General features: G+C 43.3%; 1 protein-coding gene across 2 annotated transcripts in view; it reads left to right on the forward strand.

Annotated features, from left to right (window-relative positions):
• Positions 1 to 21148, forward strand: part of fam120c (family with sequence similarity 120 member C) — a 42571-nt gene that overhangs the window by 6719 nt on the left and 14704 nt on the right. For both annotated transcript variants that reach the window (XR_013937478.1, XM_080533178.1), the window contains exons 7-12: positions 2398 to 2669; positions 7385 to 7541; positions 13245 to 13328; positions 14060 to 14231; positions 15437 to 15686; positions 18855 to 18969. Coding sequence is in view for 1 of the 2 variants with exons in the window: in XM_080533178.1 (XP_080389304.1) it covers positions 2398 to 2669; positions 7385 to 7541; positions 13245 to 13328; positions 14060 to 14231; positions 15437 to 15686; positions 18855 to 18969 (1050 nt within the window). In the remaining variant the exon portion in view is untranslated. The remainder of the gene's footprint in view (positions 1 to 2397; positions 2670 to 7384; positions 7542 to 13244; positions 13329 to 14059; positions 14232 to 15436; positions 15687 to 18854; positions 18970 to 21148) is intronic.

Consider the following 21148-nt stretch of genomic DNA (forward strand, 5'->3'; position numbering starts at 1 on the left):
AGAGTCACAAGTTCTTAGATATCACACCAAATCATCTCTTAAAATAAATTCAACAACAATGACTGGAAAAGATTGTCAGCACTGCTACAGTACCAATATACTTTTACCAATTAGACAATCAATCGTAAGGATATCACTATAAATAGGCCTACGTCCAATACGTTTTTTTTTATGGAAACCACAGCTTTGAGGTTGTCACTCCACATAATATCCACGGCGCTATATACAACGGCAAGAAAAAGTATATGAACCCCTTGGAATTACCTGGATTTCTACATTAATTGGTCATAATATGTGATCTGATCTTCATCTAAGTCACAAGTATAGACAAACACAATGTGCCTGAGCTAATAACACACAAAACAGTAGTTCATGTGTTTATTGAACACACCCATTGAACATTCACAGTGCTAGTGGATAAAGTAAGTGAACCCTTGGATTTAATAACTGGTCGGACCTCCTCCTTTTGAAGCCATTCTGTAGTAGATTTACTTCCATGTTTAGGGTCATTGTCCTGCTGCATCACCCAACGTCTACTGAGCTTCAAGCTGGCGGCCAGCCACCCTGACGTTATCCTGTAGGATACCGTGATAAATTCATGAATAAATTAATGACCCCATCGATGATGGCAAGCTGTCCAGGCCCTGAGGCAGCTCCAAATCATGATAAATGGACTGACTTGTATAGCGCCTTATTCCAAAGCGCTTTACAACGGCCTCTCATTCACCCATTCACACACACCAATGGCAGCAAGCTACCATGCAAGGCGCCGGCCCACTCATTGGGAGCAATTTGGGGTTCAGTGTCTTGCCCCAAGGACACCTCGACATGTGGCCAGCCGTGGTTCGAACTGCCAACCTGGCGATCATTAGATGCCGGCTCTACGTCCTGCACCACAGTCGCCCCCCCCCCCATGATGCTCCCTTTACCTTACTTCACTGATGGGATGATGTTTTCATGTTGGTATGCGGTGCCCTTTTTACGCCCTACATAGTGTTTGTGTGTTCTTCCTGAACAATTCAACTGTCGTTTCATCAGTCCACAAAACATTTTCCCAGTAGCGTTCCCAGTAGTGTCAAGGTGCTCTTTGGCAAACTTCAGGTGTGCAGCAATGTTTTTTTTTAATATGTAAACTAAAACGAAATAATATGTTTTTATTAAAAGAACAGTGGCTTCCTCCGTGGTGTCCTGTCATGGACACCATGCCTGTTCAATGTTTAACGTATGGTAGACTCGTGAACAGAGAGGTTAGCCAGTTCCAATGATTTCTTAACCGCCTTTAGCTGTTACTCTAGGGTTCTTTTTTGACCTCATTGAGCATTCTGCATTGTGCCTTTGGGGTCATCTTGGCTGGGCGCCCACTTCTAGGGAGAGTAGCCACAGTACTAAATCTTCTCCATTTCTACACAGTTTGTTCTGTGGACTGATGAATATCTAAACTCTTTGAGATGACTTTGTAACCCTTTCCAGCTTTATGCAAATCAACAATGCTTGATCGTGGGTCTTCTGAGATCTCTTTTTTTGCAAAGCATAGCTCACATCAGCAGATGCTTCTTGTGAATAGTAAACTCAAAATGTTTGAGTGTTTTTTTACAAGTCAAAGCATCTCTAATCCACACCTCCAATCTCGTTTCATTGAAAGGACTGCAGATTTGCTAACTCCAGCCTTCAATTTTGCTTTTGTAGAAGTCATTCACATACCTTTTCCAGCCGACACTGTGAATGTTTGAATGATGGATTCAATATGGAACAATACAATGATTTGTGTGTTATTAGTTAAAACAGATAGTGTTTGTTCATTATTGTAACTTAGCCTAGAGGAAGATCAGACCATGTTTTAAGACAAATCTTAACATAAAGGCAGGTAAAAAGATGGGTTTTTAGTCTTGACTTGAAAATATTTTCTGAGGTTGCATCCCTAATGTAAACTGGCAGTGCATTCCACAATTTGGGTGCCTAAAATGAGAATACAGCCTCACCAAATCTCTTCTTTTGTACATGGGAGAAAACCAGCATCAGAAGACCTGAGAGCTCTATTGGGCTGATATGTTAGCAAAAGGTCTTTCAGATATTCTGGTGCTGTGCCAGTGAGAGCTTTATAAACAAGCAGAAGGATCTTGAAATCGATTCTGAACTTAACAGGAAGCCAGTGTAGAGTCTCTAAAATAGGAGTTATATGAGCTATGTACAATGTGTGTACAAAGTACTGATATAGTGAATTAAAATAGTAAATAAAAAATAATTCATAACGGCCTACTCTATGCATCTCTATTGCCCCGTAGGATCTCAAATGAATCTGAATATGCGTAAGCACAACTCGGCGGATTATTTCCAAACGTTGTGCCAGTACACAGGCTCACACCTCACTTCTACTTCCTCTCCTCTGACCAATCACAGTTCGGCCCTCCCCCGCTGCCTGGCATGAAGCCGCCCTATCTCAACGCTCCCTACGGACCAGGCTCCGCCCTCTTGTTCCAGAATCCACCTCCTTCCTTGCAGGACTGCAACGATTCGCTGGCGGGGAAAATGGGCTTTTCCGATTGGTCAGCTCCGTATGATTCCACTCATGGAGGAAGATTGCCCAATCACCACGATACTGCTCCGTCTGGCCCCTCCCCCTCCCCTTCCTCTTCTTCTGATGGAGACGAGCCCAACGACAACAATGCCAAGTAAGGACACACACACACACACACACACACACACACACAGTGGCTGTGTTCGGAATAGCATACTACTCATACTAGATATGACGTAGATTTTGAGTATGTAGTGCGTTCACACTGTACAGTATGCGAAATTTGAGTATGCAAGAAATTTAGTAGGCGAGCAATTATTTCCGGGAAAATTGAAGTCAGTTACGATGGACACTAGCTCGGGTCCTATTTCCCAAAATGCATTTCGCGTCCAGGATTGCAGGGTTGCGTCCAGGGTTGCCAGATGGGGCGGGTTACCGCCAAATGGGCTACTTGATTTTGAGGTTATAGAAAGTTTAGGCTGTAAATTGTCAATCCCATCTGGCAACCCTGTGCGCTTTCAGCCTCGTCAAACTGCGTCATACAAACTTGTCATACAGCTTTTGTTTACATTCTCCGATAGCCTGGGAACCGAAAGCTTGCAATAAACATCGTTTTTTGCACAGATTTGAGTGTGCAGATGCTGCTTTCTTGCACTCTATTTGATACTCTTCAGTTGCAGCACCCCAGCTAAGTCTGATCACGGATGAGCGGTGGTATTTTCACTATACTGGGAATTAACATGGTGAAAAGCATTCTTAGACCAGGCTAGTCGTCATGATTACAAATATGCCACTTGATATGCATGAAATCCAAGTTTATTTGTGTCTTACACGCATGTTCACCTAGTATTTGACTGCTTGTAGCCCAATCACGAATGATCCCAGTATTGTAGCTTCAGAAGGACAAGTTGGTTGTAGTGCTTGCCCACGATATGTTATTGCTCATATATATTTATTTTAATCATGTTATTTTACCAACTGTTAAGACAACAATATAGTAAGCTAGTTACTTGAGCTAGCTAAAGATATTGGCCCCACAAATCATTTTACAACGTGTTGTAATTATGTTACGATATTTCTGTCGAGTGAGTGAAGGTAAGCAACGTAGGGTGCGTTCGTAAAATCGCTCTGAGAGCGCCGGAGCGCACACTGGGTGCAACGTCATAAAGGGACCAGGTAATTTGATTGGACAAGAGGCATTCCATGAGTGCTGATCATATTTCCAGGGCGAATTTACGAACGCAGCTAGCGAACAGAAGACGCAACAAATCGTCAGATCAGATATATAAACGGGTTATTTTGGTAAACTGGACACATTTTGGGAATATATGTGGTTACTTTCTCGCCTGAAAACATTAAAACTTCATGCGAGTGTGTGAGAGAGAGAGAGAGACAGAGAGAGACAGAGAGAGACAGAGAGAGACAGAGAGACAGAGAGAGACAGAGAGACAGAGAGAGACAGAGAGAGAGAGAGAGAGAGAGAGAGAGCGACAGAGAGACAGACAGACAGACGTAAGAAGTCAGCAGTCAGCAGATGAAAGTAAGCAAAGTAAGTAACCGTAGCAATTTCTGACAGAAAACATTGGTTCAAATTGTTCGTTATTATTGTGACTTAACTAGAAAGTGTCTGATTGTAGTTCCATGGTGACTAGAAAGTGTCTAGTTCCATTGTGTGAATAGTGTTAAAGAACTAGCTAGCTAGTTAGCTCAGAGGTGATTAGTAATAATAGATGGTAGTAGTAATAATACAATATGTCTTATTCTGCTAGAATTGGACTTTATGGTAATAAAATACAATAAAAAAGTGGATTGAAGCATTGGAACAAACCCTCACTCATTGGAAATGTCTGTTTTTCCATAGATGGACATAAGATTGTTTTTCAGGTGAGAGAGTCAAGTCAAAATGACATTATCTGACTGCATTGCCCACAGCAACCCAATATACAATTTAGAATGATGTTATAAATTGATATGGATCAATTTATACCTCTTATTAGATTATACATATTCTGGTTGTTATGTTTGCCTTTCGGTGGACAGCAAAAGAGGGAGAGAGGAGGATAGAGAGGGAGAGGAGGAGGAGAGAGAGCAGGATGGAGTCAGCACACCAAAGAGACAGCAAGAACCAGGTGAGAAAGTGGACAGGTAGTCAAGACCACAAGTAGCCTTGAGAACCTATGGTTCTGGTGCAGCACCCTCAGCACCCCCCTTCATTACTTGTAATAGGATGTAATAAACGTTTGACACACATGGCAATAAAAAAACATGAATCTTGAATTAGCAAAACAAGCTGTGCAAGGTTAACAACCTGCTGCTAAACAAGTCAAAGACCCAGGAATTCATCGTAGACGTCAGGAGGAAAAAGTCCGAGATCCAGCCCCTGCTCATCGACGGAGAGAGCGTGGAGATAGTCTCAACCCTACGATTCCTGGGACACAACATGCGGGATGACCTGGCCTGGAAGGACAACACTAAAGGCACCATCAAGAGGGCACAACAGCGGCTATACACCCTGAGATGCCTCAGGAAACAACACAACAAGCAGGAGATACTGGTGGCCTTCTACCACGGCGCAGTGGAGAGCATCCTCACCGTCGGCATCTCCAACTGGTTCCACAGCTGCACAACAGCGGAGAGAATCGAGCTACAGAGAGTCGTGAGAACAGCACAGAAGATCACCGGCGCCCCCCTCCCCTCTCTGGAGGAGCTGTACAAAACACGCTGTCTCAGGAGGGCCTCCAAGATCTCCAAGGACCCGACCCACCCTGGGCACGAACACTTTGTCAAGCTGCCCTCGAACAGGAGGTACAGGACCCCGGCCGCTAAGACAAACAGACTGAAGAACAGCTTCTACCACAGGGCCGTCAAGGCCCTGAACACAGAAAAGGCCTAAGTTCTGGGCCCAGGACAGTCCGGACGGATTGTATGGCAGCTAGTGCTGAGGCACAAACATGTAAATTTTCAAGCCTGCAAACTGTGACACTTTAAAATAATGTGAAAAAATACTTTTTGTGCAATATGACAACCCTAGTTGACTATCTGTGCAGTATAGTACAGTGGATTGTGTACATAGCCTTTATTGATGTAAACCAGCTCCTTACCTTCTTGTGATTTTATGCATCTATGCTCTTTCTAAAATGTTTTCTTTTTCCTTTCCTAAACACCAGGGGAGCCACCCCTCCTAAATTTCGTTGTTTGGTACCTGTACTGTAGCAATGACAAATAAAGTCCATTCCATTCCATTTTTGCTATTTAAACATGTCAGCATGTCATCACTGACAGATGACAGGTAGATAATGAAAGGTAGTAAAAAAACTGAAAAATGATGTTGCCAGACTTGCAGACTTTTTAACCAGACCCTGTCGCATATGTTTGTGTGTGATTGTCAGTGCAAAGAGGGAGAGAGGAGGATGGAGATGACACAGAGAGAGAGAGAGAGAGAATAAAAAATAAGTGATGGCTTTGTGGCTCAACAATAAAGTCTATAAATTATCATATTTGTTCTAGTCACATAATTGATATTATGATATTACAGAGATAACTTGTTCTGTTACTAATCTGTTACACTAATTGTGGGGGGGGGAGAAATTAACATTTCACAACAGGGGTGGGGCGAGCGGGGGTGAGGAGAAATTAACATTTCACAATGGGGGGGGGGGGGAATGGAGGTGGAGGATCCATGCCACCCTCCCAAGGCAGCACACCTAGGGGAAACACTGTAGTATGCAGTATGCTAGTATACAATTCCGAACACAGCCAGTGTTTTACTGCCATACTGCAGACAGAAGCCTTTCACCATCGATATAACACTTACTCCTCTCCCCCCTCCTCTTTTCTCTGTATCTCTCTCTACCCCCTCCTCCTTTCTCTGTCTCTCTCTCTCTCCCCTCCTCCTTTCTCTGTCTCTCTCTCCCCTCCTCCTTTCTCTGTCTCTCTCTCTCCCCTCCTCCTTTCTCTGTCTCTCTCTCTCTCTCTCTCCCCTCCTCCTTTCTCTGTCTCTCTCTCCATCCCCTCCTCTTTTCTCTCCCTCCCCTCCTACTTTCTCTCTCTCTCTCCCCATCTCCTTTCTCTCTCTCTCCCCTCCTTCTTTCTCTCTCTCCCCTCGGTTCTCTCTCTCTCCCCCCTCCTCCTTTCTTTCTCTCTCTCTCCCATCCTCCTTTCTCTCTCTCTCCCCTCCTCCTTTCTCTCTCTCTCCCCTCCTTTCTCTCTCTCTCCCCATCTCCTTTCTCTCTCTCTCTCTCCCCTCCTCCTTTCTCTCTCTCTCCCCTCCTCCTTTCTCTCTCTCTCTCTCCCCTCCTCCTTTCTCTCTCTCTCTCTCCCCTCCTCCTTTCTCTGTCTCTCTCTCTCTCTCTCCCCTCCTCCTTTCTCTCTCTCTCCCCATCTCCTTTCTCTCTCTCTCTCCCCTCCTCCTTTCTCTCTCTCTCCCCTCCTCCTTTCTCTCTCTCTCCCCTCCTCCTTTCTCTCTCTCTCTCCTCCTCCTTTCTCTCTCTCTCTCTCTCTCTCTCTCCCCTCCTGCTTTCTCTCTCTCTCTCTCTCCCCTCCTGCTTTCTCTCGTTCTCTCTCTCTCTCTCCCCTCCTCCTTTCTCTCTCTCTCTCTCTCTCCCCTCCTCCTTTCTCTCTCTCCCCTCCTCCTTTCTCTCTCTCTCCCCTCCTGCTTTCTCTCTCTCTCCCCTCCTCCTTTCTCTCTCTCTCCCCTCCTCCTTTCTCTCTCTCTCTCTCCCCTCCTCCTTTCTCTCTCTCCCCTCCTCCTTTCTCTCTCTCTCCCCTCCTCCTTTCTCTCTCTCTCTCTCTCCCCTCCTCCTTTCTCTCTCTCTCTTTCCCCTCCTCCTTTCTCTCTCTCTCTCTCTCCCCATCTCCTTTCTCTCTCAGTCATTTGACAGACAAGTCTTCCAGATGGGAGAATCCCTCCGGCCGAGGGGGCGGGGCTTCAGGGGACGGTTCCCATGGTAACGGGTCGAACATTCCGTCGCTGTTGTCTATGGCGACACGGAGTCACATGGATATAACCACACCCCCTCTGCCTCAGGTCAGTGCCAAGATGTGTGTGTGTGTGTATAGACATGCACGTGTGTGTGTGTGTGTGTGTGTGTGTGTGTGTGTGTATGTGTGTATGGACATTAGGGATGGACGGTTTCCAATTATTGAAACCGAAAAACCGTCAAAGACTAAAACCGGGGTTTTCCGGTTAACCGAAAAAAAAAAAAAAAAGAACGCCAATTTCAAATAATTGAGCCCTACTGCTACAATACACTCATGTCGAACACCATTAAAACACCGTAAGCACAGTCGCAACACATTTAGGCTACTTAGTTTCACAAATATAAGTGGAAAGGCAGACTTTTGTAAGCTACACCATACATGAAAACACATGAACACTTAACACACCAGCTCCGCTGATCCAGGGTGCACGCCTGCACGGAAGATCATCTCTTGGAACAGCGTCTTCATTGAATGAACTGCTTTCTCAATATCTTGGTTCTTAGACAAAGTTTCAGCTGCTGCTCAATGTATTTAAATATTTGAATACTGCTCAATAATCACTGAAATATTAGACTTAGAATTATGCAGTGAACATACTTAAAGCTTTTCATAAAAACCACATGCCGCGAGACTGACTCGTCCTGAACTGTCGTAAGTCAATCAACAAAGAATGCCCCATCAAAATAAAAGTGCCCATGGTAGAGCTGTCAAAATAGAGCTTTCAAAATAAATGTAATGTACTAATACAGATAAATACAGAACTACCTTTGCGTCACTAAGTGACCGCGTATCTTCTGAGACATGCGTTCTGTCATCACTTTCAGTAGCACCTTCACACACAGTGGCGCTGTGCACAAACACTCTTGATCCGTATAGCTCTTGTTTTATTATATTGTGGTAGTAAATACTGCACTTGGAGTTACATTCAATGCATGATTTGTGCTATAGAACATAAATAAAGTTTGATTGATTGATTGATATCAAATCAAATCACATTTTATTTCTATAGCGCATTTCTCACAAAAGTGACCCAATGCGCTTTACAGAGAGCAGCGAAAATGATCTTATTAAATGTAAGCGAGTAATTGTAAAAAACCTTTCCTATCTACCAATAACTGAAGGCAACTATCTTTCCCATAGAGTGATTCGTTACCCTTAAATATAATCCCAATTAGATATTAATCCTCAGTTATTCTTCACAACTGACCAAACCTCTCACTCATTGCGCGGCAGATTCAGACTGTATCATTGTTATTTTCACACACTCTAGGCATGTATTATATAGCAATCTATGATATTTTGATCAAATGTAAAAAATAAAAAAATCCGGTTTCAGACGGTTTTGATAAAAAAACGTTTCTATTTTTATAAACCCCGGTTTTCGGTATAACCGAAAAACCGTCCATCCCTAATGGACATGCACATGTTTGTGTGTATGTGTGTATGGACGTGTGTGTGTGTGTGTGTGTGTGTGTGTGTGTTAGGGATGGACGGTTTTTCGGTTATACCGAAAACCGGGGTTTATAAAAATAGAAACGGTTTTTTATCAAAACCGTCTGAAACCGGATTTTTTTTTGTTTGTTTTTTTTGTTCAAAGAATAAAACTGGAACATGTCACATGTTTGTCGTGTGTGAAAATAACAATGATACAGTCTGAATCTGCCGCGCAATGAGTGAGAGGTTTGGTCAGTTGTGAAGAATAACTGAGGATTAATATCTAATTGGGATTATATTTAAGGGTAACGAATCACTCTATGGGAAAGATAGTTGCCTTCAGTTATTGGTAGATAGGAAAGGTTTTTTACAATTACTCGCTTACATTTAATAAGATAATTTTCGCTGCTCTCTGTAAAGCGCATTGGGTCACTTTTGTGAGAGAAATAAAAATGTGATTTGATTTGAATATAGAAATAAAATGTGATTTGATTTGATATCAATCAATCAATCAAACTTTATTTATGTTCTATAGCACAAATCATGCATTGAATGTAACTCCAAGTGCAGTATTTACTAAACCACAATATAATAAAACAAGAGCTATACGGATCAAGAGTGTTTGTGCACAGCGCCACTGTGTGTGAAGGCGCTACTGAAAGTGATGACAGAACGCATGTCTCAGAAGATACGCGGTCACTTAGTGACGCAAAGGTAGTTCTGTATTTATCTCTATCTGTATTAGTACATTTATTTTGAAAGCTCTATTTTGACAGCTCTACCATGGGCACTTTTATTTTGATGGGGCATTCTTTGTTGATTGACTTACGACAGTTCAGGACGAGTCAGTCTCGCGGCATGTGGTTTTTATGAAAAGCTTTAAGTATGTTCACTGCATAATTCTAAGTCTAATATTTCAGTGATTATTGAGCAGTATTCAAATATTTAAATACATTGAGCAGCAGCTGAAACTTTGTCTAAGAACCAAGATATTGAGAAAGCAGTTCATTCAATGAAGACGCTGTTCCAAGAGATGATCTTCCGTGCAGGCGTGCACCCTGGATCAGCGGAGCTGGTGTGTTAAGTGTTCATGTGTTTTCATGTATGGTGTAGCTTACAAAAGTCTGCCTTTCCACTTATATTTGTGAAACTAAGTAGCCTAAATGTGTTGCGACTGTGCTTACGGTGTTTTAATGGTGTTCGACATGAGTGTATTGTAGCAGTAGGGCTCAATTATTTGAAATTGGCGCTCTTTTTTTTTTCTTTTCTTTTTCTTCTTTTTTCGGTTAACCGGAAAACCCCGGTTTTAGTCTTTGACGGTTTTTCGGTTTCAATAATTGGAAACCGTCCATCCCTAGTGTGTGTGTGTGTGTGTGTGTGTGTGTGTATGGGCATGTACATGTTTGTGTGTGTGTGTGTGTGTGTGTGTGTGTGTATGGACATGTACATGTTTGTGTGTGTATGGACCAGGGTTTCCGTTAACCGGTAATTCCCGGACTTTGTCCGGTAAAATTTGTCGAAGTCCGACAAATTGAAAACTCGTCGGACAAAATGTCCGGTGAAAATAATTCCCTCTAAGCACAATTTGAATACAATTCGCTAAAGTTCACATTTTGTATTCAAATTGGCTTTGGGCCACCATTCTCAGCTGAGCACCAAACACACACACACAACATTGCCCGAGAGAGAAGGACCCGCCCCCTCCAGCCAGCCTATAGGCTAACCAAAGGGGGCGGGTCCTTCTCTCTCGGGCAGTGCCGCGCGTGCACGAGTGTGTGTGTGTCCGGTGGCCAGCTGAAAATGGTGGCCCGAAGCGGAAAGCCTTAACTTTATCGCACAATAACAAGGATAACAAACGAAACGGACAACATTTACACTAAGATGGAGACAAACTTCAGCGATATGATCTAACAGCTGGTTTTCAGGACGACATACAGACCCGTATGAGCTTACAGGGCTATCCCCTAAGTATGATTTGACAGGCAGCTAAACGAAATGCCTTCCCAACCAGCGAGACCTGGGGGGTGTTCTATCAACGTCGCCAAAGGAAAACCTAGGCCTACTTCGCCAAGTCCCGCGAGACTCTTAAAAAGATCCAGGCATATCTTGATAGATCTCGCGAGACTTGTCAAAACAAGCCCAGACTTTCCTCCAGCGACGTCGATGGATCACCCCCCTGGTTATAGAAATGACGTTGTTTTATTGATAAAAATAAAAAAAAAGGGTAAAACTGGAAAGAGAAAATAGAAAACTCACATTAATCCCAAACAATTTAACAAACTTCAGTTAACGTAATGTGGAGTCCGTTCATTGATCGATGCTGTCTGTTCAGTTCCCAGTGAGGCGCCCGTTCAGCGCTGGACCCGTTCAGCGCTGGATTTGACGCATGGCATAGCGCGCATGCGTCAAATCATGTTATATTATTATATAGCTCGCATCTAATCGTATCGGATAAGAAATAGACATTAAATGGCATATATAGGCCGCTACACAACAGTAATCACCGCGACAAACAGCTATATTAGATTTGAAGAAAAAAAAATATGATTTTGGAAAAAAAAAAATGTATTATATTTTAATATGATGACCGGAATATATCACGTTTGTCCGGTAAATCGAATTCTTCCCGGACACGATGTCCGACGGCAAATTTTTCTAACGGAAACCCTGGTATGGACATGTACATGTTTGTGTGTCTGTGTGTGTATGGACATGTACATGTTTGTGTGTGTGTGTGTGTGTGTGTGTGTATGGACATGTACATGTTTGTGTGTGTGTGTGTATGGGCATTTACATGTTTGTGTGTCTGTGTGTGTATGGACATGTACATGTTTGTGTGTGTGTGTGTGTGTGTGTGTATGTACATGTTTGTGTGTGTATGGACATGTACATGTTTGTGTGTGTGTGTGTGTGTGTATGGGCATGTACATGTTTGTGTGTCTGTGTGTGTATGGGCATGTACATGTTTGTGTGTGTGTGTGTATGGACATGTACATGTTTGTGTGTGTGTATGGACATGTACATGTGTGTGTGTGTGTGTGTGTATGGGCATGTACATGTTTGTGTGTGTGTATGGACATGTACATGTTTGTGTGTGTGTATGGACATGTACATGTTTGTGTGTGTGTATGGACATCAGTGTTTCCTCTATATGCATTTATTCGTGGCGGGCCACATTTTCGGCGGGCCTACATTTTCTCCGCCACTAATTGATTCAGTCCACTTTATGACCGGAGAACAGAAAAAAATCAGATTGAAGCTAGTTTAGGCCGCTTTCAGACCTACATTTCGTTCCGATTTAGGATGTAGTAAGTTACAATATGTTACAATGTTGCAATTAACCTCGTCGGCGACGCGCTTGCAAAACAGTTTTGTGATTGGTCCGAATTTAGCGGGACATTTAGATTTCTGGAAATCCCTTCCCTCTCTCTTTGCCCGTCGCCTGTCCCTTTAATCCCGTATGCGTATCCTAATCGAAAATGCAACATCATCAGCGACGACTGTGGGTTCTTGCATTTACTGCTGTTCTCTGGTTCATGTTCTTATACCAGTGTTCACTATAGAGTATTTTAAATAAACATTCGTAATGTAGTCTAGTCTCTGATGTTCATGGTCAACTAAATCAGGCTATTTTGTGAAACAAATAATGTTCCCGAGCAGCCTCGCATCTAACGCTAGCTTCGAACTATTCATAGCATAAACGTTGGTAAATGTCACAAACGACACAGTATTGGCAGGGGGAAAGAAGGGGAGTCGAATTTATATTGACAACGGATTTACATGCTGGAAAAACATGCAGCTAAAATTCAGGGAACATTTGGACAATAAGAGACACAACGGAGCTGTGGTCGCGTGGTCTAATTACAGGGCAATATGCGCGGGGCAAAAATAATCTATTGCCTCTCAAATCACCACGAACAGAACGGCGGAGGTACGGGTAAACAGGGCACTTTTTTATGTTGCCACCCTCTAGTTTTCGGTGAAATTACGTCTTTGTATAGAGCGCCAGTGCGTGTTTCATGCGCGTGCACGCGGAAAAAAATGTGCGCGAAAAAGGAACACTCCGCCACCAATGTGAAAAATCCTGGAGGAAACACTGGACATGTACATGTTTGTGTGTGTGTATGGACATGTACATGTACATGTTTGTGTGTATGCTGCAGTTGCTAAAGATTATTCCGCTGCAATACTGTGTCCATATTGTAAAGTTGCGCTCACCGACCCCTTCTCTGTGTGTGTGTGTGTGTGTGTGTGTGTGTGTGTGTGTGTGTGTGTGTGTGTGCGCGTGCGTGCGTGCGTGTGTGTGTGTGTGTAGGTCAGTGCCGAGGTGCTGCGCGTCGCTGAGCACAGACACCGCAGAGGACTGATGTACCCTCAGATCTACCACATACTGACCAAGGTAAACACACCTCTATACTGACCACGGTAAACACACCTCTATACTGACCAAGGTAAACACACACACCTCTATACTGACCAAGGTAAACACACCTCTATACTGACCAAGGTAAACACACCTCTATACTGACCAAGGTAAACACACCTCTATACTGACCAAGGTAAACACACACCCCCACACTCTGATCCACAGCATTGCAGCACAAACAACCGCAGTACACACAGGTGAGATGAGATTTAGTTTAGTCACAAAGCTTAAAACAGGGTTCCTACGGGTCCTGAAAATACTTGAAAGTTTGTGAATTTGAGAACAAGAAATCAAGGTCTTAAAAGTTTTTGAAAATAGACGTAGGTCATTGAAAGTGCTTGAATTCCCCTCTCTCTCTCTCTCTCTCTAAAAAATTAATACAATTATATATATACTGTATATATATTCCAAAATGGTTTACTTACCTCGTCAACTAGTTCTGTCTCAAACTATGACGTGTTGGGTCCTTGAATTTGAGGGAATTGAGTCTTGAAAGTCCTTGAAAGGTGCTTGAAAGGTGCTTGAATTTGATGTTTCAGAAGGTGTGGGAACCCTAAAAAAACAAACATTGACTTTTGACCTTGTTTGTAGTTCCTCCCCAGAGCAGACTGGTCTGGTTCTCTCCCCTCCACGTTAATCCCTTCCTACAGCTGTCACTCAAATCCTCTCTTTCTCCCCCGTCCCTCTTTCTTGTCTTCTCCCAGGGAGAGATGAAGATGCCGGTGTGTATAGAGGATGAGTGTAACTCGGAGCTGCCTCCCGCCTCTCTCCTATTCCGCGCAGCCAGACAGTATTCCTACGGCGTGCTCTTCAGCCTGGCCGAGACACACCGCCGCCTGGAGAGGCTCGCCATGCGCAAGAGAGGACCCCTCGAAGGTACGTGTGTAATAACAGACCCCTCGAAGGTACGTGTGTAATAACAGACCCCTCGAAGGTACGTGTGTAATAACAGACCCCTCGAAGGTACGTGTGTAATAACAGACCCCTCGAAGGTACGTGTGTAATAACAGACCCCTCGAAGGTACGTGTGTAATAAAAGACCCCTCGAAGGTACGTGTGTAATAACAGACCCCTCAAAGGTACGTGTGTAATAACAGACGTCTCGAAGGTACGTGTGTAATAACAGACCCCTCGAAGGTACGTGTGTAATAACAGACCCCTCAAAGGTACGTGTGTAATAAGACCTCTCGAAGGTACGTGTGTAATAACAGACCCCTCGAAGGTACGTGTGTAATAAGACCTCTCGAAGGTACGTGTGTAATAACAGACCCCTCGAAGGTACGTGTGTAATAACAGACCCCTCGAAGGTACGTGTGTAATAACACACCCCTCAAAGGTAAAACACGGAGGAGCAAAGGTCCATTCACAACTATTTCTAAAGGTACAATTACAAAAACACTTTGTTTCAGTACGATAACCCATTGTCTTGATATGCCTAATTGTACAAAAGTGTTTTCTTTTTTTTCAACTGTAGCAATAACAGCATAGGAAGATATGCCAAAGCAAAAGGGAAACAGCACAAACTAATATAGCTGGAAGCAACCATGCCCAGAGTCTAAAGCAATGGCACAATATCACACTGCATATTAACCAGAGCACCAACACAGTACTAAATAATGGCCATTAAGAGGAAAGGATTACCATTATGTGTTGAGAGTGGCTGATATAGAAATGATGTTAGCATCTAGAAAACTCAGACAAAGGTTCACGATGCATTCTGTCTGCTTGCTCCTTCTGCCAACGGGTCTCCATGCTGTGTAGCGAGATGAGCCTCCTGAGCCGCCCACAATGCTGTCAAAACGTTCATTTATCATCTCGACCGCAGCAGAAAAACCACAGCAAAAAATAGATAGATAGATACTGTCATTTCAACTGCGAAACTTCTTAGCTAAACTAAAACTGTTGTGGTTTCTGGAGCTGAAGTCTTGTTAGCTTCCCCCCCACTTACAATTTTAGTCAAATAAAAACCAAAATATTGCGTACATCAGGAAGCGATTTATTTGAAGCCTCCAGTAATTTAATTGCCACTGTCATGCCAGAGTGGGTGCTTGACTGTGTTTTGTGCGCGTCTCTCTCTCCAGTCCCTCCAGTGATCGTGAAGGAGTGGAGCAGCGGGAAGGCCAAGTCGGCCCTGACCCCAGAGCTGGTGCCGGCGCTGTGCTTCCGCGAGTGGACCTGCCCCAACCTGAGGAGGCTGTGGCTGGGCCGGGCCAGCGAGGACCGCTCCAGGAGAACCAGGGCCTTCCTGGCCTGCCTACGCTCCGACTGCCCCGCTCTGCTCAACCCTGCCCAGGTGCCCCAACACCTGCTGCTGATGTGCTGCGTGCTCAGGTGACCCCCCCCCCCCCTCTCTCCCTATCTCTCTCTTTCTCGCTCGCTCGCTCAGCCTGTCTCCCACCTGACACAGGTGTGTGTGTGTGCCTGCGTGGTTGTATGGTTGACAGGTGTAGGCCTAAGTTAGTTCTTCTCGTTTATCTAATAGATTCTCCCTCTTAATGACCTATTGTATTTTTAGCTTGCTATTCGCATTCTATGCCTTCAGCACCGGAGTATGCTCATAGTCACTTGTATTAGTAAGGAGATGCACTTGTGAGTTCTGGCGAAGCGTCAGCTAAATGACTAATGTAATGCGATAGCCAGTGAGTGTTTGCTCGCATTCATGAATTCAATATTGCATGACAAGTGTATTTAGCTAGCTGGCTAACGTCAGTGGTAGAGCAGAGGTGATAAGCTAAAGGCTAGCTAGTGGTAGCCTACCAAGCTACCCGTGAGTTAGAGTGAGGCACTGACTGTAGCCTAGCCTATTGTATGGAGTGAGAGGACACATTGCATTGTTTTGGAGCATATCTGTTATATAAAAACATTAGTGTCTTGTCTGTAGCCTATATTGCCCTTTGGGTTACTGACCTTTACATAAAGCAAAGTTATTACCTAAAACAATGCATGTATTGAGCTAGAGTTCAACTACCGTATTTTCCGGACTATAAGTCGCACCCGAGTATAAGTCGCAGCAGGCCAAAAATGGGTCATGAAGAGGAAAAAAACACATATAAGTCGCACTGGACTATAAGTCGCATGGTTCAAGGGAACGGGCTTGGCGGAATCAGCGGGGAAAGAAGACCCTGTTGAGCTTGACTCTAGTCTGGCACTGTGAAGAGACATGAGAGGATTTGTAAGCCCAGGAAGGACATAATTCACGTTAAAACTTCTTCTGAAAGGTTAGAATTACTTAAATTATCGAGTGTAAAGCCAGGGCTAGCTAGCGCGTTGCTAACGAAGGTTAGCAAAATGGCGTCGCGGGAGCAAGCAAACAGGATGGAACAGCCTCTGAAAGGTAATAAATGACTTTAATATCGTGTATAACGTTCATAATAGCGTGTATAACGTTCATAATATAGTGCTTAATGTCCACATTGTCGAGTGTAACGACTATTTATCGTGTATAAGGCCATGACAAAGATAGCTTGGTGAAAAACGGAAGTAGTTAGGATGAAGGGCGGCCTACAAACAATGCAACATTGAACAGCCTCTGAAAGTTAATAAATGACTTTAATATCGTGTATAACGTTCATAATATCGTGTATAAGGTCCATAATATCATGTTTAATGTCCACATTGTCGTGTGTAATGTCCACATTGTCGAGTATAATGGCTATTCTATCGCGTATGTGGCGCTAGCGGAAGTAGCAAAATAGCCTCGCGGGGGTAACTTAGCAACATAGAACAGTCTCTGGAAGGAATAAATGACTTTAATATCGTTTATAACATCCATAACATTGTGTATAAGGTCCATAACATCATGTTTAATGTCCACATTGTCGTGTTTAATGTCCACATTGTCAAGTATAATGGCTATTCTATCGTGTATGAGGCGCTAGCGGAAGTTACTCCTTGGTTCATGTCAGTCAGAGATTACCGTATGTCAGTTCATGTCAGTCAGAGATTATGAATTATTGATATATAAGTCGCACCTGACTATAAGTCGCAGGACCAGCCAAAGTATGAAAAAAACCGCGACTTATAGTCCGGAAAATACGGTACTTTATTGAAACAATCTACCGCCATAGTCCATGGCCTGTTATTAAACCTTTGATGTAGCGAAGCCTTTTTTATTTATATTATTTTTTATTTTTTATTAATACTTATTCATTTTGCACATGTATATGTATAGGCCTGGCTGATTTAGAAAACATAAAATAAAATTTGCAAAAGAAATCTTTTTATTTTTATTTTTATCCGATTAATCGGAAAAATAATCGGCAGATTAATCGATTATCAAAATAATCGTTAGTTGCAGCCCTAGTTGGCAGGTGTATTGTATTAAGAGATGTGATTGACAAGTGTGTGTGTGTGTATGTTATTGATTTGTGTGTGTGTGTGTTATTTACGTGTGTGTTATTGATTGTGTGTGTGTGTGTGTGTGTGTGTGCAGACACTGGCATATTTAATCAAACGAATGTCCCTCCACAAGAAGGTCAGAGTTCAATTGAGGCACTTAAGGCTCCTCAATAATGTTCCCCCTGGATACACTCCAGGTAAAGGCCTCGGCGCTCCGTAGGCTGGAGGGTAGGAGGGTCGGCAGGTAGGTAGCTCCGTTGTTGCGGGTTGGAGGGGCTACAGGGTCCCCTGTAACACTGCTGGGCTCTCTCTCTCCGCCTATGTCAGGGGCCGTGCCTGGGAGGTAGATAGGTCTGGCGGTAGATAAAACACATGAACACACTTCTATCTGAGAATTGTTCTGCCGGGGTCCGGCTCTCACCCAGTCCATACGCGTCTCATGCTTGTAGCTCTCCCCGGTGTGCTGTCTCTTCTCCTTATCTGTGGCTGTGTTCGGAATGGCATACTAGCATGCTATCCATACTAGTATGACGTAGATTTTGAGTATGCAGTGTGTTCACAATGTATAGTATGAAGTTTGAGAAGGCGAGAAATCTAGTATGGATACTAGATTATCCCGAATCTCTGAGTATGCGATGAGACCACACTATTCGACTGCTCAATCCCCAAAATGCATTGCGCGTCTCTTCAGTCTCGTCAAGCTGCGTCATACAAACTCATTATACAGTTGTTGTTTACATGATCCCAGAGCCTGGAGACCGAAAGCTCGTAATAAACAATAACCTGTTATTGACGTGTATGTTATTGATATGTGTATGTTATTGATGTGTGTTTGTGTTATTGATGTGTGTGTGTGTGTGTGTGTTATTGATGTGTGTGTGTTAATGATGTGTGTGTGTGTGTGTGTGTGTGTTATTGACGTGTGTGTGTGTTATTGACGTGTGTGTGTGTGTGTGTGTTATTGACGTCTGTGTGTTATTGACGTGTGTGTGTGTGTGTTATTGGTGTGTGTGTGTGTTATTGATGTGTTTATTGACGTTTATGTTATTGATGTGTGTGTGTGTGTGTGTTATTGACGTGTTTATTGACGTTTATGTTATTGATGTGTGTGTGTGTGTGTGTGTGTGTGTGTGTGTGTGTGTGTGTGTGTGTGTGTTGCAGGTATATGATGCAGTGGCCTGGTGGTCGTATCCTCCAGAGACACGAGCTGGACGCCTTCCTGGCCCAGGCCGTCTCCAACCAGCTGTACGAACCAGACCAGCTGCAGGAGCTCAAGGTAATAACACCTTAATAACACCTTAACACCAGCTGCAGGAGCTCAAGGTGATAACACCTTATGAACCTGACCATACTATGGAGCACTGCCTTGTCTGCCCTCTACTACCCAACCCCTGCAGCTCAGAAGACCTTGCAGTGTTCAACAAAAATGCAAAGGACTGTGTAAAGAAATGGGAAACTGTCATATAACCACCATGCTTCAGAGAAACTGTCATATAACCACCACGCTTCAGACAAACTGTCATATAACCACCACGCTTCAGACAATCTGTCATATAACCACCACGCTTCAGACAAACTGTCATATAACCACCACGCTTCAGACAAACTGTCATATAACCACCACGCTTCAGAGAAACTGTCATATAACCACCACGCTTCAGAGAAACTGTCATATAACCACCACGCTTCAGACAAACTGTCATATAACCACCACGCTTCAGACAAACTGTCATATAACCACCACGCTTCAGAGAAACTGTCATATAACCACCACGCTTCAGAGAAACTGTCATATAACCACCACGCTTCAGGCAAACTGTCATATAACCACCACGCTTCAGACAAACTGTCATATAACCACCACGCTTCAGACAAACTGTCATATAACCACCACGCTTCAGACAAACTGTCATAACCACCACGCTTCAGACAAACTGTCATATAACCACCTCGCTTCAGACAAACTGTCATATAACCACCATGCTTCAGACAAACTGTCATATAACCAGGGGTGCACATAACTTTTTGGGGCCAGTGCTCAGAGGAGCACCTAGGGATGCTGCTTGGTGCTCCCCGAGTTCGCGAGTCACGACCCGTCCCACAGGATGGATGAAAAAGGGATACATGGATAACTTATATTAGCAAAACGACATTTATTCATAAATAAAGATGAACGAACAAATGATTGTGTGCAAAACAAAAGAAACAAATGCAAAATCAAATGACTGCTCTTTAAGCATGAAAGTCTGTCAGACTCCTTTAAACACAATGAAATCAACTGATCTCTTTAAGCACTGCTCTGTTCTGTAAACACTGAAATCAACTTTTCAACAAAAAGTTACAGCCTAAGCATTTATTTATACTACAAGCTTAATCGTCATCATCACTGCGCTCTTGACTGCTGTAAATTATCACTGTCCTCAATTTCAACCATGGTAGAGGATGTTTTTTTTTTTTTGGGTGCGCAAAAGCGCCCTCATGCGGCTGATCTGTCGCGCAGCATGCATTTTGGCGACGCATGCGCACTGGCGCACCAGTTATGTGCACCCCTGCATATAACCACCACGCTTCAGACAAACTGTCATAACCACCACGCTTCAGACAAACTGTCATAACCACCACGCTTCAGACAAACTGTCATAACCACCACGCTTCAGACAAACTGTCATATAACCACCTCGCTTCAGACTAGGGCTGCAACTAACGATTATTTTGATCATCGATTAATCTACCGATTATTTTCCCGGTTAATCGGATACAAAAAAGCGGTAAAAAATCAATTTACAAAAAGTTTTTTTTTTTTTTTTTTTAAAGATTTCTTTTGCTGATTTTATTTTATGTTTTCTAAATCAGCCAGGCCTATAGATATACATGTGCAAAATTAATAAGTATTAATAAAAAAGAAAAAATTATGTAAATAAAAAAGGCTTTGCTACATCAAATAGGTTTAACAACAGGCCATGGACTATGGCGGTAGATTGTTTCAATAAAGTAGTTGAACTCTAGCTCAATACATGCCATGTAGGTAATAACTTTGCTTAATGTAAAGGTCAGTAACCCAAAGTGCAATATAGGCTACAGACAAGACACTAATGTTTTTATATAACAGATATGCTCCAAAACAATGCAATGTGTCCTCTCACTCCATACAATAGGCTAGGCGACAGTCAGTGCCTCACTCTAACTCACGGGTAGCTTGGTAGGCTACCACTAGCTAGCCTTTAGCTTATCACCTCTGCTCTACCACTGACGTTAGCCAGCTAGCTAAATACACTTGTCATGCAATATTGAATTCATGAATGCGAGCAAACACTCACTGGCTATCGCATTACATTACAGTCATTTAGCTGACGCTTCGCCAGAACTCACACTAATGCATTTGCATGGAGAGCAGGAGACCATGGAAGGGCTGAGCCCAGCAGGACTTATATAATAAAACAATAGGAAGTTAGCTG

This window comes from Nansenia antarctica, assembly GCF_963989245.1.
Source record: "Nansenia antarctica genome assembly, chromosome: 6".
Taxonomy (NCBI): Eukaryota; Metazoa; Chordata; class Actinopteri; order Argentiniformes; family Microstomatidae; genus Nansenia; species Nansenia antarctica.